General features: G+C 39.9%; 1 protein-coding gene across 1 annotated transcript; it reads right to left on the reverse strand.

Annotated features, from left to right (window-relative positions):
- Positions 1-939: 939 nt before the first annotated feature.
- On the reverse strand, positions 940-12,530 carry atad1a (ATPase family AAA domain containing 1a). Its single transcript, XM_083783743.1, has 10 exons — positions 12,444-12,530; positions 11,833-12,050; positions 9,049-9,147; positions 7,915-8,035; positions 7,298-7,498; positions 6,335-6,441; positions 5,570-5,659; positions 5,393-5,443; positions 5,056-5,228; positions 940-4,226 (listed from the first exon to the last, which is right to left on the reverse strand). The coding sequence occupies exons 2-10, from the start codon at positions 12,004-12,006 to the stop codon at positions 4,097-4,099; spliced, it is 1,146 nt and encodes a 381-aa protein (XP_083639869.1). The 5' UTR covers positions 12,007-12,050; positions 12,444-12,530; the 3' UTR covers positions 940-4,096.
- Between the last annotated feature and the right edge of the window lie 4,822 nt (positions 12,531-17,352).

A 17,352-nucleotide genomic window follows, 5' to 3' on the forward strand; every position in this document is an offset into this window, starting at 1 on the left:
CCTTGTGTTAATAAAACAGAAATATTTGGTATTGGGTAAGACTGGCGTTATGTATCTTTCACTGCTTTGTCTCAACCATTACTCAATGGCTCTGGTCTCAGCCATCGCGGTGGATATTAGACATTCCGTTTTATTTTATTTGTTATGTTGCCACTACTGTTGGAGCAGCCATAAACTACACAGGTTCATCTCGATGTTCTGGGCATCTTTGTAATGTTAGTGTTAGTAAAAAAGCAGGTAAAGGAGTAAAGTTTGAGGCAAACTAACATCAGTCACTCTGCCGTTCACTGTAGTGGAAGAGGTGCGTCTGGTGAGGGTTTTACCCCCGCAGCTACGTCGAGTCCGCCTACAGGAAATACGTAGGCTGCGACCATGAAACCGGTACGGAATCGGTCTATAGTCCAGGGTGATATGTTGTACTGGAAACCCCCCCTGAAAATAGGTCACATTTAAACACAGGTAATGCCACTAAAGTTGTATTACTTATATTATTCTGTTATGGAGCAATACAGTTAACCCCACCACAATTAATCCAGATGAGTTGTTTGGCAGCAGCCCATACCAGAATGTGTACTGGGCAAGCTCCCCAGCGATGCAAAATAATAATAAAATAAACACCATCCACCAATCTCATTGCTATTAACCTTGCTCTCTTACATAGGGTCAATTATGTGCCGAGACAATATTCTTAGAATCGACAACAAGCAAGGTGTCAAGAAGGGTAGAATATTTTTCTTAACAAACATGCCATACTAGATGAGTGTGAAGAGGGGTGTGACGTAACTGAAGGACAGGATGTGACAGATCCTGTCCCTCCTGATCTGACAGATTCTATCTTTTAATAGAACAATAATTTGTCTAAGTGGGCTTGTGGTGCAATGATGCCAGAAGAAGAAAAAGCTCTATTTAGCTTTTTATTTCTGTTGAAAGGCAAATAAATACATTTTACATATTCAACACACAATTTACATGACAGCAAATAGACAATTAAATACATATCTTGTGTCAGCTGGATGGTGTCCAACTGTCCATCCAAAAATAACTGATGCACAGGATCAGTGCAATTTAAGATGCTTTCATGGGCTATTTGACCCATTCATTAATCTTAAATATTGTGTGTTCTGTAAAGACCCAATTTCTATGCAGGAACAGTTCATCTTATCTCTATGCCTTAATCTCAGTTTGCTGAATAACTTGCTGACAGAAACATCAATCATATTATGCAGGTGTTTCCAATATTCACACTTTTTACAGTATATCAAAGCTGTTCCTACAGTATGCACATCATGTAATCTACAACTGAAGCTGACGCAGATACCTTCAATACTGGGCAGTGGAGCACAAGCACCTCACAGTGGTGACTCGTGTTCATTACTACAACTAGAGTGGCTGTGGGTTGATCCATCTGTGTGGGCATGTGGTTGGGTATCAAAGCGTGAAATGTCCCTTCTGCGACCATTATCTGCCATATTACGGCAGTTGGCCATATTATGACAAATAATTAGATGATTTGTGTACACTGTACAGAATGCAGAAGATAAAGCATTTGTCATCAATCTCTTTCTGGCAAACTGGTGATTTGACAGTATTCTAGAGACACCAACATGACTAAAATGTGTGGAAGCTAACAAATACCAACCATTTTCAGTTGGATACTGAAGAAGAAGTGACAGATTCCGTCATGGAGGCATAGTCAACTTGATAAGGGATTCTGTATAAGGGTAATGGCACAATAATCTTACTTTACAATATACAATAACAAAGTCCTTTATGAAAGACACCAAGGTAAATGATTAAAATCTGTTCTGTGTGTGTGACAATGCTGGTATGATCAAGTACAAATCCACTCAATGGTGTTACAAAACCGCATTAAATAGCTTTTCAAAACATTATCTGGCAACATCTATTAGGGTATATTCAATTTAAAAGTGTTGACCATTTAGTTGCAATTTTAAAACCATATTTTTTGCATTCAGATATTTTTTTATATAGATTCTCAGAAGAGTAGTTTCTTCTAAATGTTTTGTTATGAGAAAATAGTATATAATTAAAAAAAAGTTTTAAATGGCATTTGTTCCCATTAAAATCCATTGCTCTCCATAGGACAACACAATTATAAAAAATATCAACGTTAACATTTGAGCATTTTGGGGAGTCGCATCGCAATTGCTTAAAAACCTCTGTTGTGAGCGATGAACTATAAATAAATAAATTAGGCTTTAGTTTTCCAATCTGCCTAAAAATATAAATCACAAGTTAGGATTTATAAGAGAATTAAACATTTCAGTCACTTCAGCTTTGTACAAGGGGGAAAGATGGGAGCTTTACTATTAGTGATTTATAGACTATAAAATGGCATTTGGGGAACATTCGGCATTTACAATGCAGAATGCTTATTTATTTATTTATTTATATGTACTTATATTTTTAGTACCATTAGTGATAATCATTACATTTGCCGCCTTTGGAGGTGATATTATGTATCAACCACTCCATGATACAGTATTCTGAACATTAAAGTTATGCTCAAGTTAAGAGAGCCTGGTTTCATTTTTCTGTTCAGTGCTCAGATCCATGTCTCAAGCCTGCGTACTGTATTCTGTAATTTGCAAACACACACATTACATGCACAGCCACACACACAGATCGTTTCAATATCTTCCCGAAACTGTCTTGTGCTAGTACAGATTGAGTATCCTCGCAAACCAGAAATAAATAATGAAAACATCTGAACCTTTGAATTGAGATCCAAATGCCAATATACCGGAAGGAACATTTGGACCTGCAGGGCCTACATCTACAGATAACATTCAATTGGTATATAATATCATAACACATATCCATATCCAGCAGTGTTGCTCTGGGTGTGGAGACGGAAAATTGTGCGTTTAATGTAGCAGTTAAACATAAAAGATTAACATTACTTTCAACAGGAAACAAAAAAATAAACAAAAAACAAAAAAACATACTATGAAAATGATAATTTTGGGCCATGTCCAATAAAAAACAAATGTGTGTGCGTGTGTATGTACAGTGTGTGTGTGTGTGTGTGTGTGTGTGTACACAGTAGATTTCCTCCTCCGCTCATGAACATACCGGTAACTTGAACTGTTAGGAAGACGTCATTCAGAAAGCATTGTTCTTAAGTCCAAAGAAAACAATCTCTGGAAGGATTAAGCCAAGTAAATACCTATAGCAGCATCCCTCATTTATATCCGTCTTGATGTGCTCCAAGGATATCAAGTGACCCAGGGCTTCTAGAGCTTTTTCTCCTTTTCTTTTTGCAAACACGATATATATTTAAGCATTGAAATGTGTACCGGTACATATTGGAAGTCAAAAGTAGCATAGTAGCATTACGATTATTCTTAGGGACGGTAGATTGCTATACGGCTGTTTTTTCCTCAATGTGTTGCCTCCCTTTTACAGCAGAATCTCAACTATATACTGTATATACATATATATGATTTATCACATAGCCAGCATTTATTTGCCCTGTGTGAAAGCAATGATAACACAGATGAGAGGGTGATCTCTGATAACACTTTGGGCTGTTAACTGATAAGGAAATAAGCTTTCCAATAAGTGCAGGCAAAATAGGCTTCCGCAGTGAATGACTGAATTCCCCAGCAGCAGGAACTCAACATGCTGAACATAACCGCCATGTTCGCTGCACAGATTTATTTTCTCCTTCGAAACTAAATAAGGCTGTGGGTATGTGATTCAAATATTGCCCAGGAGTTCATGGCAGCTCCTGGTGGGAAAACCTCTGGTAACCACGTAGGCGCATACTGTACCCATCTGTTTCTTCTTAAAGGAAGTTATGTCCCTCTCTGATGTGTGGTGGTTTGTTGTATTTTTGTTTTCTTCAAAAGTGCGCCTTCTCAAAATAAAAGTTGTTGAGAAAAAAAAACCCTTCACAATGTTAAGGTATCATGTCATATCAGGTGCTTGTCACCACGACAACATCCCAAACATTATACTGTACTTGGTGTTTAAAGTATTTATTGGTTTTGTTTCTCAAAGGGAAGTCCAGCAGCACCTGTTCAGTGCATATAATAACTGTACCTGGTTACTCTAGCGGTTTTGATTCTGCTCAGTCCAGTGGAACCTCTGACACGTTTGTCCCCATGACAGCAGTGGCCTGTTTGGACTCCCTCATCTTGTCGAGGCCAAAGAGCAGATCCAGTTGGGTAACCGGTCGTAGGCGATCCTCATCCAGGGGTCTGAGGGAAGAGATGGGGTTGCGGGAGGGCACAAGAGCTCAAAGGTTATACTCATGAATCACTGAAAAGTGAAGTATTGGCTTCAAAATCAGTTATACAATAAAGACCAAGTAGTAAAAAGGTCTGACACTAGTTATCTCTAGGAGAAGCCGTTTTTTAGCACGTCCCTACGTTCCTGCCTCTGATCTGCTCTGTCTCAGCTAGCCAGTCCCGGTGCTGGAGGCGGTACAATGGGAAGTCAATAAGGAAGTCAAGGAAGGAAGGAAGAGAGAATTTCAGAGAGCCAACACACATAATGGAGGCAGCAGCACGACCCAAAACAAGTGCTTATAAATTAATATAAATGAATCGTAATTTCATTCACCCGTTTGATTCGCATAGCTGCATGTTCCTCCAAACACAGCTGATTTTGATTACAGAACTACTCTGTTTTTAATCTCTTTCAACATGACATCCAGACAGTGTATTAGTCATTTTAAACTAAATCAGCACGCTAAAATAAGTATCTGAATACATTATAGGTTATATGCTTGGCTGGCTGTCTCTGTCACTTGTGAACAAACAGTAGTGTCTGCTACACACACAGGTGCAATGATTGAGAGATTAAAACGTCCCATAGCCTGAAAGGTATAGGCCGCTCTGATTGGTTCAGAAACAGGCTTTCATTTCAGACTTCAAAATAAAATGACCAAAAAGCCATTACAGCACTGAGATGGAGAGATAGATTTCTCTTCCAAAAAAGTACATGCTGATATTTAATGCCACTGGCTTAAAGAAATATAGAGAAGCATTGGTGGATGGGTAGGGATGAGTTATTATGAATTCATACTTTTCCTCATCATCGTCATCCTGAAACTGTTGAGCTATCTGTCTCATCTGTTCCTTGCGCACATAGTCACGAACGCGGTACATGGCAGCATCTCTGCAAAGCTCTCTGAGGTCACTGCCTGAGTAGCCGTCTGTCTTCTCCGCAATCTCCTTCAGGTTGATGGCGTTGCTCAGCTGGAAATGAGAGGGGCAGAAGGACAAAAAGAACAAAAAGAAGTGATTTAAATGGGGAAAAAAGGTTATACCACTATATGGTTTTCCCCATAATATCATGTTCTCTTGTCAGATAGAATGTGAATTTTTAATTTAATGATTAAACTAACTGAGAGAAGACATACGTTTTCTCCTGCCAAAATCAGCTTCAGAATCTCCTGTCTTTGTCTCATGCTCTGTGGAAAGGAGACAGTAGGCGAGTCTTTGAAACTACCATACAGGTCATTGTGATTGAAAGGTCATTGTTCACTGTTGACGTAACAAATTCATAATGAATTGGAATCATATTGTGAATGTTTTACCGGCAAGCCAACATGGAACGTTGTGGGCATCCTGCGTAAAATGGCTGGGTCTACATCCTGGGGTCGGTTTGTAGCGCCCATCACCATCACCTGCCAGAACAAAGATCATACCATGGGGGGAAAAGGTTTACACTAGCCACCAGCAAAATGTTAGTACATTTTTTAGGTTGCTCGGAATTAACATTCAAGGTTCCAGTTCAAGAAGCCACTGTGCCTGGTGTACAAAGATGTTTTCCTGCCCTGACCACAGATATACTCTACCTACTAAAACTACTAGGCGATATAAGTGAGGTTGTGCAACTCTCCCATATCCGATAATGTGAATGGAAGTGAGTCTTCGATGCACCTCCACCACTGTGACGGAGTGGCTGTGGCTGGTTTTGGCTACAACATGAGCGACTCCGACGCCGCTTTGCACTACTATGAAAACCTCAAAATGTCAACAGTGACAGAAAGTCCCAATCATAACATAGTGAAAGAAAAGCAGTTTCTGGTGAAACTTGTGAATGCTGCAGCTATCGAGGACCTGACCATGGGAGTAATGGTCCCACTGGTGATGATGGCTTTATCTCTTATCTCTTACTAGTTTGTAATTTTGAATGTTGTTGCTTTCTCTGCCCTGTGTTTTTGCATGTGCCTCAGGTACCTTGAATTTGTTTTGTCATTGATCATTTAATCAGTGTTGCGGAATCTATTTTTCCTTCCTGTATTACCGTTTGTCTAGCACCTGGGCTAGAGTGGATGTGATAACAGGGGTTCTATTACCTGGCTGATGGCAGCAGTATCAAGTCCATCCCACAGGCTCATAAACTGGGCTTTCATCATGGCTGTGGCCTCATGGTCCATACAGGAGCGGTTCCTCAGGAATGAATCTAACAGCAAGAACTATATTGTAATTCAATGTACTGTACGGCGTTGCTTTGTTTACAAGAGTGTTTTCATTCTGCACCATAACCCCAAGAAACAAAGGGAAAGAAACATAAACTAGATAAAGTCGGGGGGTAGTGACTTGACACAGCTCCCAAGGCAGACTCAAGGACAGAGCACCTATAATATTTGAGAATCTGCTGCAGTGTTTGATGTAGGCCACACCATTAAAATATACATGCATACAAATATACATAAATAACATGTTAGAATTTGGGGTGCAGTACGTTGTTCAGACTAGTCATTGGTCCGACAAACGACAACCCACCTCATCTTCTAACCTAACCATAACCGCAAGCACTGGAGCAGACGCTAGTCCGACATACAGACGCATGTCGGGCGGACTAATGCTCTCTCAGAATTACATGCAGCCCCCTAAAATGTGATGCATGGGCTCAAATTACCGTCTCAATTTGCCTGAAATTAAAACATTAAACAATTTAGACCAGTATAATAGTATCCCTCAACTATCGATGTCTTTCTTGAGGTGATAATGGATGGCTGTAAGCCATAGTTTCGAGGCAATTCACACCTAACAATAGACCTGCCAATGAATACAAATGAAGTGTGCTAGGCACACTATTTCATTAGTAGGCTATTCAACTGGTACTACTGTCTACACCTGCAATTCAAGGTAACATTCGTTCTTGCATTGAAGAGGAGAACGCAACTCCAGATTTAACAACGCAATAGCTGTATAAAATAAAAAATAACAACACTCAAATTCCAGCAGATCAAACATAAGCCCTAATACTTTGTGTCACAGATCCAGTTTTGGTAGTGTGGTGGCTAGAAACTCACCAATTTCATCAACAAAGATTATGCAGGGCTGGATTTTGGCAGCCAATGAGAAAACGGCAGCGGTGAGCTTCTGAGATTCGCCATACCACTTGTCTGTCAATGTGGAGGCCTGCAGATTGATGAACTGGCAACCAGAGGCTTTTGCTGTTGCCTTGGCAATCATAGTCTTCCCACACCCCGGCGGGCCAAACAGTAAGACACCTGGGAAGGAAAAGAAAAAAACATTATGTTTAACATTACCGTTTATCTTAACATTACCTCTAATGCCTTTATCTCGTCTTAGTCTATAAAGTTTCCGTTCATAGACCTCCCTACCCTATTCATGAGGAATATAATCCTATCTGGTTGCATTTAATGATGATAAACTCACAATATTGCACCTCTATGGACAACTTGGGGCATCATCTTTGCATCTGCATGTCACAAATATCAACTTTTCACATATACAGTATGACCAATGACGTGTGTACATGTCCTTAGCACAATACGTGTTAAGTACAGTATATGGCCGAAGCTGAGAAGAGATCTGTTCTGCTATTCTAAGCATTCCAGCTAGTGACCTTATAGCATTACATCTATAACCCCCATTTTGTCTCTAGATGCCATGCATACAGTACCTTTAGGGGGCTGAAATAGTTTGGATCCAGCCAATAGGTGTCTCTTCTGGAACGGTAGGATAACCGTGTCCTGCAGCTCATGGATTACCTCATCCAGGCCAGCTATGTCTCTCCAGGAGACCTGTAAGAGATGTGTACACGTTTCCAAATGTGTTCTTTGGATCCAGATCAACATTAAAGGTATATTCAGTGATTTCACTTAATTCAAATATCACTTATTTTTTTGTTTTGTTGTGATAATCCTCCCTACTATATAGTGTGCTGGCCATATAAGGAGTTCCTCCCTGTCCCCAGTTAACCCCTGGGGGTCAAAAAACCTTAGGTTTCGTTTTTGACTCTCTATCCTGATTGGACGAAAGGCTGGGTCCCACAGCCAAAAACGAAACCTAAGGTTTTTTGAGTGAAATCACTGAATATACCTTTAACACTGAATGGGAGACTGCGAAGAAGAGGCCCAGGAAAGAAGCATTTGGAGGAAGAATTCTAGCAAGCTAGCAATGTGTGTCCGGAGAGTACTGCATTATCCACCTCTACATGTTACTGACAGAATACTGTATTAACAGACAGAGTACTGCATTATCCACCTCTACATGTTACTGACAGAATACTGTATTAACAGACAGAGTACTGCATTATCCACCTCTACATGTTACTGACAGAATACTGTATTAACAGACAGAGTACTGCATTATCCACCTCTACATGTTACTGACAGAATACTGTATTAACAGACAGAGTACTGTATTATCCACCTCTACATGTTACTGACAGAATACTGTATTAACAGACAGAGTACTGTATTATCCACCTCTACATGTTACTGACAGAATACTGTATTAACAGACAGAGTACTGTATTATCCACCTCTACATGTTACTGACAGAATACTGTATTAACAGACAGAGTACTGCATTATCCACCTCTACATGTTACTGACAGAATACTGTATTAACAGACAGAGTACTGTATTATCCACCTCTACATGTTACTGACAGAATACTGTATTAACAGACAGAGTACTGCATTATCCACCTCTACATGTTACTGACAGAATACTGTATTAACAGACAGAGTACTGTATTAACCACCACTACATGTTACTGACAGTAAGACAGTAATATTTTTTTACGGTACCTTCATACTTCGCGGATCAACTAGTTGAGATGCAATGTTCAGCTCATACTCTGTAAGTTTAACACCTTCAACACCAATCCGCTTCATCAGCAGCTCTGCCTGGGGAGATTAAAGGCACACAAATACATTAAAATATACGATTAATCGATGTTCAATCGATACGCACGGGAATCGATTTTGAAATTTTGAATCGAATAGTGGTCAGCGAGACGGCCCATTTTGGTCCGCGAGCCATGCTCGCGCCTCGCAGCACCTCGCAACGCCGCCTCCCCTCTCCCCCTCACTCGTGGTAACAAGGAAGTCAACACACAGAACAGCTGCAGCCTGCAGTGATGCCGCCACAAAAGAAATCTTAAGTGTGGTTGCATTTTAGAATATGCCAAGACAACAAAGAACAAGTAGTGTGTCAAATGTGTCCACGACGAGTTTGAAAAATCACTTGGAACAAGTATTATAATAAACGAAACGTGCTTCGGAGGCTAAACATAATACCCCATGGCTAATGTAAGGTTAGACACGTGGCTAATTGTTATCATTATGTTTTTAGGTGCATGCGATAAATCTGGATGGTTCATCTGTAGCCTACTGTAATTCTGCAAACTGTTAATACATATTTCAATCAATCAAACTCACAGCAGCAATTGCGAGGCGCATGCATGCGGCTCTCGGAGCAATGGAGGAATTGAGCAATTAAACAATAGTATCAGTGCAACACTATACAGAAAATATGAACAGAGGCATTACTTCTCTTAACATAACGAAAACAAAACTCACAGCAGCAATTGCGAGGCGCCACGCATGCGGCTCGCGGAGCAAAGGAGGAATTGAGGAATTAAACACAATAGTATCAGTGCAACACTATACAGAAAATATGAACAGAGGCCTTACTTCTCTTAACATGAGTAAACGAAAACAAAGTGCAGCATTACTTCTTTTTTGTTTACATAAATAAAACAAAGTGCAGGCCTGTGTGCTCACTGTGCTGTGCCTTCATTTGAGGCTAAATACCGTATAACGAAATTAAACAAATGGCATTCTTGAATGAACACAAATAAAAAGACAAAGTATAATTAAAAACTAAAGAAAACAATAAGTAGGCTTAATATAGGCTACTGAGCTTGCCTTTAGCTATAGGCCTTGATTGACACAATGACGACTGTCACTCTACTCACTGCTGTTGGTTTGGATCCGATTTTCGTCCTTTGCTCCGCGAGCCGCATGCGTGCGCCTCGCAATTGCTGCTGTGAGTTTTGTTTTCGTTATGTTAAGAGAAGTAATGCCTCTGTTCATATTTTCTGTATAGTGTTGCAACTGAGGTTAGGGTTTTTGAGGTTGGGGTTAGGCATAGTTTTTGTGAGGTTATATAACACCGCCATACTAGTAGTAGCCGGCGCTGTAAAACAAGCGTCTGATCTGCGCCCATCGAAACCGAGGCTCTACGTTAAAGGTAGTCCCCACAATGCTCACACACACACACACACACACACACACACGGCCCTATCTTGCACTCTGACCCCGTATCCCCAAACCTCTGTACCATTTTTGTACTATTTCGAAAAACTTTTTTAAATAGTTCAACTAGCCGATCTACATCGACACGTTGTGAGCTTGTAGATTGCTTATTTGAAATATTTTAAAAGATTTTTCAAAATAGTAAAAAATGGCAAATAAGTTTAGGGATAAGGGGTAAGGGGTGGTGCAAGATATAGCCTACAATACAGTCTCTCACACACACCATCAGCAGATTACATAGCACAAAACCTCGCCTTCAATAATATTTTCCTGACATTGTTTATGCAAAGTTGTTAAGGGGAGCAGCAACACTAGACAAGAACAGTATTATATTCCCAGTTAAAGTTAACTTCCACTACACTTTTCTACAGTTAACTGCTCTTGAATGCATGATTTTAATTAAACATATTGTTATTCTGCACTTGTCACCAAAGCGCCCTTTCACATTGTCACTGGAGGTCAGGAGCTTCACTGTACTTCCTCAAAATCTGAGCCAGATGTGTAATACTGTTACTGTATAACAATTCCTGGGAAACAATCATGGTCCAATATGCAAATTAGACACTTGCTGAAACCACTTTGGTTGGTGGCGTGCAAGGCCTGTGATATTTGCATATGAATATTCATAGATCCCAAATTTGTTAATGAGGTAGAGACCGTAGATGTGCTTCCAGATAAGCCCCTTGTTTGAGTCCCCCCCACTTTCATATCAAAACATGTTTTTTATTTATTTTTTTATCCAAAATGAGTTAATAGCACAGGCAGACTCTTCACATACTACAGCATGTCTGAAATCCACATGTAAATATTAAATAAATGCTTAAACATAATAGTTAAGTTAAGAGAAGTGAACCTTTTAAGCCTGTTTTCTCAACTGTTTCTCTGCAAGACATTGCTCTATAAGCCATATCTCCAAAACTGGTCTCCAACTTTTCTGACCTTATTTGATAGTTCAGTTAGTAAGTAGAGTAAGACAGGAAATGGGGGAGAGAGAGATGGGTGACACGCAGCAAAGGTCGTCGGGTTACCAGCCTAGGTGCCCGGACCGCTAGGTCGGCCCAGGCCTTCTCATGGCCACACAAGCTGACATAACACTTCCTTAAAGGTACTTACCAGTCGATTGATTGATTGATTGATTGAATACTTTGTTAGTCATAAATGTAAACAGCAGGTGGTACAGTCAGACATAAGGCTACACAAAGAAGGGGGGAAAAAGTCCTGGGGACTTAATTGTTTCCATTGTGGACGGTCCTATATGATACATCTGCATACCTTTTTCTTGGCCTGGCTTTTCTGCTTGGAGGTAGGGTCCATAGCTTCCACCACCCATTTGATGCTGTAGTAGGTGGCAGCACCAAAGATGGTGAGCCTCACCAACATGCCCACCACTTCATTCCGAGATAGAGGGCGCATCAGCGCGTCTCGGGGAATGTCCTTCAGCGACATATCTGTGGCAAGTCACCGTCAGCCCATTTGCTGAATATATACTGCTGCAGAGAGACAAAAATAACGCAGGTAAATTTAATATTCAGGGAGTAACGCACGAGCTGTGGTTTTCAAGCTTTGGCAGCATTTATACGTTGGGGGGCCTTATACATTTCGCCTCTGAATCCAACTGATCCATACAGCAAGTTAAACCTAACTGTTGGATATGTTAGTCCAGCTAACCATATCGCTCATAAACTAGATTCGAATTGTTAGCTGGCTAACAAACAAGCTATCTGAACTAACATGACACATAGCCTACAGCCGAACTGAGTCAGCTAAACTAAAAACGAAATCAATTGATGAATATTAACTGTGTACACGTTTTCTGCAATTACACCACTTACGGTCAAATATAAATCTTATATATTGCGCACAAAAAGCATAATGATACTTACAAAAATCCGAGTACAACAGAGCAGTCTATAAAATTAAAAGATGCTGCATCGCTATTATCAGTGGTGTGACTGCCAATGCACGCCGGCTGGAAACAAACAAACGTTCCGGCCGGCAGTTTTCTTTGCTGTCCTGTCGCTACTCATTCAACCCGCCACTGGATGGCAGCACAGAACAGAACCATGGACAGCAACCACACATAACGTAGGAATAAACAGGGTTTTGAATTCCAGTCATAGTGGCTGGGCAATGGCAGGGTAATCTTTTACTTGCTAGATTTGTCCTTTTCAGCACATTAATAAAATGTTACCAAACTGTAACCTACTTTCACATTACTGTGTGTTGGCCACAATCTGTAACGAACACAGTATTGCAGAATGAGTAATCAGTGAATGAATTGTGAGTAATGATTACATCCTTACAGCCCCAACACAAGCAATACAAAACAGAGATTTAACAAATTGTAGATTCATATATGTTGTATCAAAATGTATAACAAAATATATTTAAGTACTCTGTAGGCTAAGGCTAACGGGTTATGTCATCCTGCTGCAGGAACATTGTCATTTCGGAGTAAACCGTTTCAGTGATTGATGTTGTGGACTTGTTGATTGCAGCAATTTATCATTATGCTCAAACACTGCAGGCAGGGTGTCCTGGTGGTAGACTAGATGCAAACGTTTTCTCTGGTCCTTAATCTGTGTTTGATTTACATTCTGTTCCAATGTTGTCTGATAATGGATAATTCAGTCTTCTTAACATCAGCTGAAAGATAAGGCTATAACAAATAGGCTGCTTCAACAGGCAATTTATCACACACAGGGCCAAACAGATAATAGTCTAATTGTCACGGACTGGGAGTTAAGTTTGGCTTATTTTGTGCAACTCTTTTTGAAGTTATAAATATATATATAATTGACTATGGGCAAATGAACATGAATCTCATATTGTGTGATAGAGGCTGGCATAAATGTCTTATATTCGATGTGTGTCCAATTAGATGCTAGAGATATTTTGGCCAATCAGTGGCATAGAGTAGACAGGAATTGGAAGGGGGAGGCATTGTCAATGTGACATTGTCAATGTCTCAAGAAAGATGTCCATTGTGGTATGTGTTAAGAAGTCAATTATTAAGAGGTAAGGTACTGTATGTTTCATAACAACAATGACACATTTTCCCACTTGACCACTTATTTCATTGCAGAAAATGTTTTTTTTGTCATTTCAACCTGTTTTGTCACACACCCATGGTGTATTGAAAACAGGAAATCATTTTGTATTTATTTTCTGTTTATTCCAGCTGTTGTGCACAAGCACTAGGACACTATATAGCCATTCCCTACATTGTAGTCCAATTACTTTTTCAAATTGGACATAATATCCCATCCGCCACAGTTCCCATCTACAAGGATATGATGGGAGCAATATCCTCTTGTTTTTTTTGTAAAACAACACACAGATTGCAATTGGAGACATCTTTGGCTCTGAAACTGCTTCATGAAAAGCTTTAATCTCCTCCTATAATGCAGCAGCCAGTCCCTGCAGATAGTGGGTTGACGGGCCATTTTGAAGGCTTTGGGCATGAAAGCACAAGCATGTATACGTGTATCTGCAAAGTGCAGCCTGGGCTGTACATTTCCACCTTACACCGAGCTCACCCCAAACAGCTCCTCACAAGAGAATTGAGGAAAAGAAAAATACATTCAGCACACATAACTGTCAGCCCCATCATGCTGTGGCTGAATTAAAACTTGCATCTTGGCTACGGTTCTGTGTTTTCACATGCCAGATCTTTTTTTCTTAGGGAAAAATAGAATGCCAAAAGGTCTATTCAGAGGAAATAATTATACAATGCTCGGTGGAGATGTTCTCTCTATGCCCGCTTTGGATTTATTTTTCTTTTCTTTTTTATATACTGAGAAATGTAGTCAGTCGAGAAATGTTGATGTTTTGAAATGGGTTTTGAAATGGGTGGTCATTGTCATTGTATAAACAGCATTATATACAAACCAGTCAACGTTTAATGCTCCATTGTATATTAGTCATATTCAGTACAATAATTAATTTAGTCTCCCAGGAAGTTATCAAGCTTGGAAAGCATGTGAGACTGGATTCCTTGTTTGCATGTTTCCCTAAAACTATTTATTTATGAGAATAAAAAATATATACTTAAGAAGCACTAGCCCTTTTATCCAATCAGCCGTTGAAACATATTTCACTTTTGCCTATAGATTTTCTATGCACTGTGTGTGTGTATTGCAGTTACATAATTGTAATACAATTATATATAACAATATATATTTACAAAATGAGCTGGTGAATTTAATCAAATAAGTGACTATTTTCAAATCAATTAACAATATCAATACACATTCAGGACAATGAATAGCAGAAGATGGAGCACAAAGGGGTGAGGAGAATTGGGAGGGACAAACAACAATAGTTCCTGTCAAAGGGAAACATTTTAATGCTAGTGGTAAAAGTGGTAGTGTACTCCACATAATCAGAGCATTACATTCCTTTTATCTGTGTGTTTTTACTGTTGTGTTTTGGCACTGATCAACTGTTGGTATCACAATTAATATTCTTATCACAAACATATACCTGATCACTAATCTGGCACATGAAGGGAGATGAAACAACTGAGAAAAAGCCTGAGAAGATATGCAAAAAAAAAAAAAAAGGGAGATGTCTGTGTCATATTCTATTGACTATATTCCAATTTCCAACAGTGATCATTTTGCTCTTACTCGGGCACCTTGTGCCAAATCCTGGCCCCCACACCTGGGAGAGAGAGTACAGGCTTTTTGTTTAATCTGTGAAGGTGAGATATGAACAAGACGAAGACCATCACCAGGGAAAGATCACAATTGTTGTTAAGCTCCCTTTCTCCCTGAGCAGGCAATTACTCTGAGATGCATCGCTAGAATGGTGTCACCAGCAAATCCATTGTTTTCCTATGGCGCGGTGCACCCATGGTGTTCATTCCTCTCTTGCACCGCACATTGCATTTTTTTTAAAATCATGGTAGCATTGATGTATATCAGGGGTTCTCAATGTTTTTGGCTGGGGACCCCTGGAAGTGTTTGTATGTGTGTGTGTGTGTGTGTGTGTGTGTGTGTGTGTGTGTGTGTGTGTGTGTGTGTGTGTGTGTGTGTGTGTGTGTGGTGTGTGTACTAGAGACATACTGTACAATTCTCTCTCACACTAGTACATTCAAGTGTTGTATCATTGACTGAGAAAGGCCACACACAATAACCACAAACTACCCCTACTGAATCCTACATAAGATGTCTCTGTTCTCTTTGGAGAAAACAGCTTGAATTGAATATTTGTCAACTTTGTCAATGCTGCTCTATTCATGTTGCGATCCACATCGACACACTGTGAGCTTGTCGATGGGCTATTTGAACTATTTTAAAAGGTTTTTCAGAAAATAGTAAAAAATGGCAAATACGTTTCGGGATAAGGGGTGGCGCAATATAGTCATATAAAGCCATGAGGGCAGGAGCCTATCTCCTGTTTCTGTAGCGTGAGGCAGCTTGATGTATACAAGTACAACCCTGATGTACAAGTACACCCCCAGGACATGACGCCTATCTCCTGTTTCTGTAGCGTGAGGCAGCTTGATGTACAAGTACAACCCTGGACATGATGTACAAGTACATCATGTAGGCTATGGAATGAGCTCCCCCTCCACCTAAGAACTGTGGATTCTGTGGACATTTTTAAAGGACTGTTGAAAACTCACCTTTTAAACAGGCCTTTCCATAGCCGGCATGGTTAAATGTTAAATGTTGATTGCTTTATTTTTAACTCAATTTTGTCTTACTTTATTAGTGATTTAGTTCTTGACTTGTTTTATTGACTATTGACTTTTAATTGTTTTTATTGTATTGTTGTTAAAGCACTGTAGGCCTACTTACTTACTTAGGCCCTACTTACCCCCAGGACATGATGCCTATCTCCTGTTTCTGTAGCATGAGGCAGCTCTATGTACAAACTAGTGCAGCCCCTGGAGATCCAACCCTTGATACCGACTCTTTGGTATGACCCGGCCGGGGATCGAACCCAACCTCCCAGACTCAGTGCGGACACTCTAACCGCAAGGGCACTTAGCTGGTGACTCTATAGGCGCGTTCGGATATAGCACACTGAGTGCACTGTGCAAACTGCAATGCAAACTAATATGCGAGTGCGCTCCGGTACGGTATTTCCGAATGCACCTTATAGCAAATTGTGGAATAGTTCATAATTAAATTAATACAAAATTGTGTCACTCAAGAAAATGGTGTCATGCCTGGTATGATTGCAAGTATTCTCTTATAACTTCTTTCCATTTGTCCATAACGTCCACATCACCTTAAGTGTAAAGTCACACTTCCCAGGTCCAGGTAGCAAAAATAAAATCCCTTTCCAAAGGTGCACCAGCAGCACCATGCAGAGATGGGCAAAATACATTGAAAATGTATTTTGATACAAAATACAAATACTGGGTCGAAAAATTTATCTAAATACAAAATACAAATACTGGTCTGAGAAATGTATTTGAGATACAAATACGTATTTTGTATTTTGAAAATACATGAAAATACATTTTCATGAACATGTGTATAATGATAAGTAAATTCATAATTGATTGCCACATATTAAATTAATGACCTGTCAGAATGTCTAATACATTGAAGATTATTAAGAATGATACACTTTATATTTTAAGCAAATAAAACAGGACCCACAAAGGAATGGTAACTCTGAACAATTGAAGGCCCGCCACTCTGCCTCTCATTTGTGGTTCAATTTGAGTGTGTAAGCCAATCAGAAGGCGGAATAGAAGTGACATCACACATTGTGTTGTGTTGTGTGTATGGGTCAGGGGGGCAGTCAGACAGATATTTCGTGAAGCCACTA

The sequence above is a fragment of the Protomyctophum parallelum genome (genome assembly GCF_964188405.1).
Source record: "Protomyctophum parallelum genome assembly, chromosome: 15".
Classification (NCBI taxonomy): Eukaryota; Metazoa; Chordata; class Actinopteri; order Myctophiformes; family Myctophidae; genus Protomyctophum; species Protomyctophum parallelum.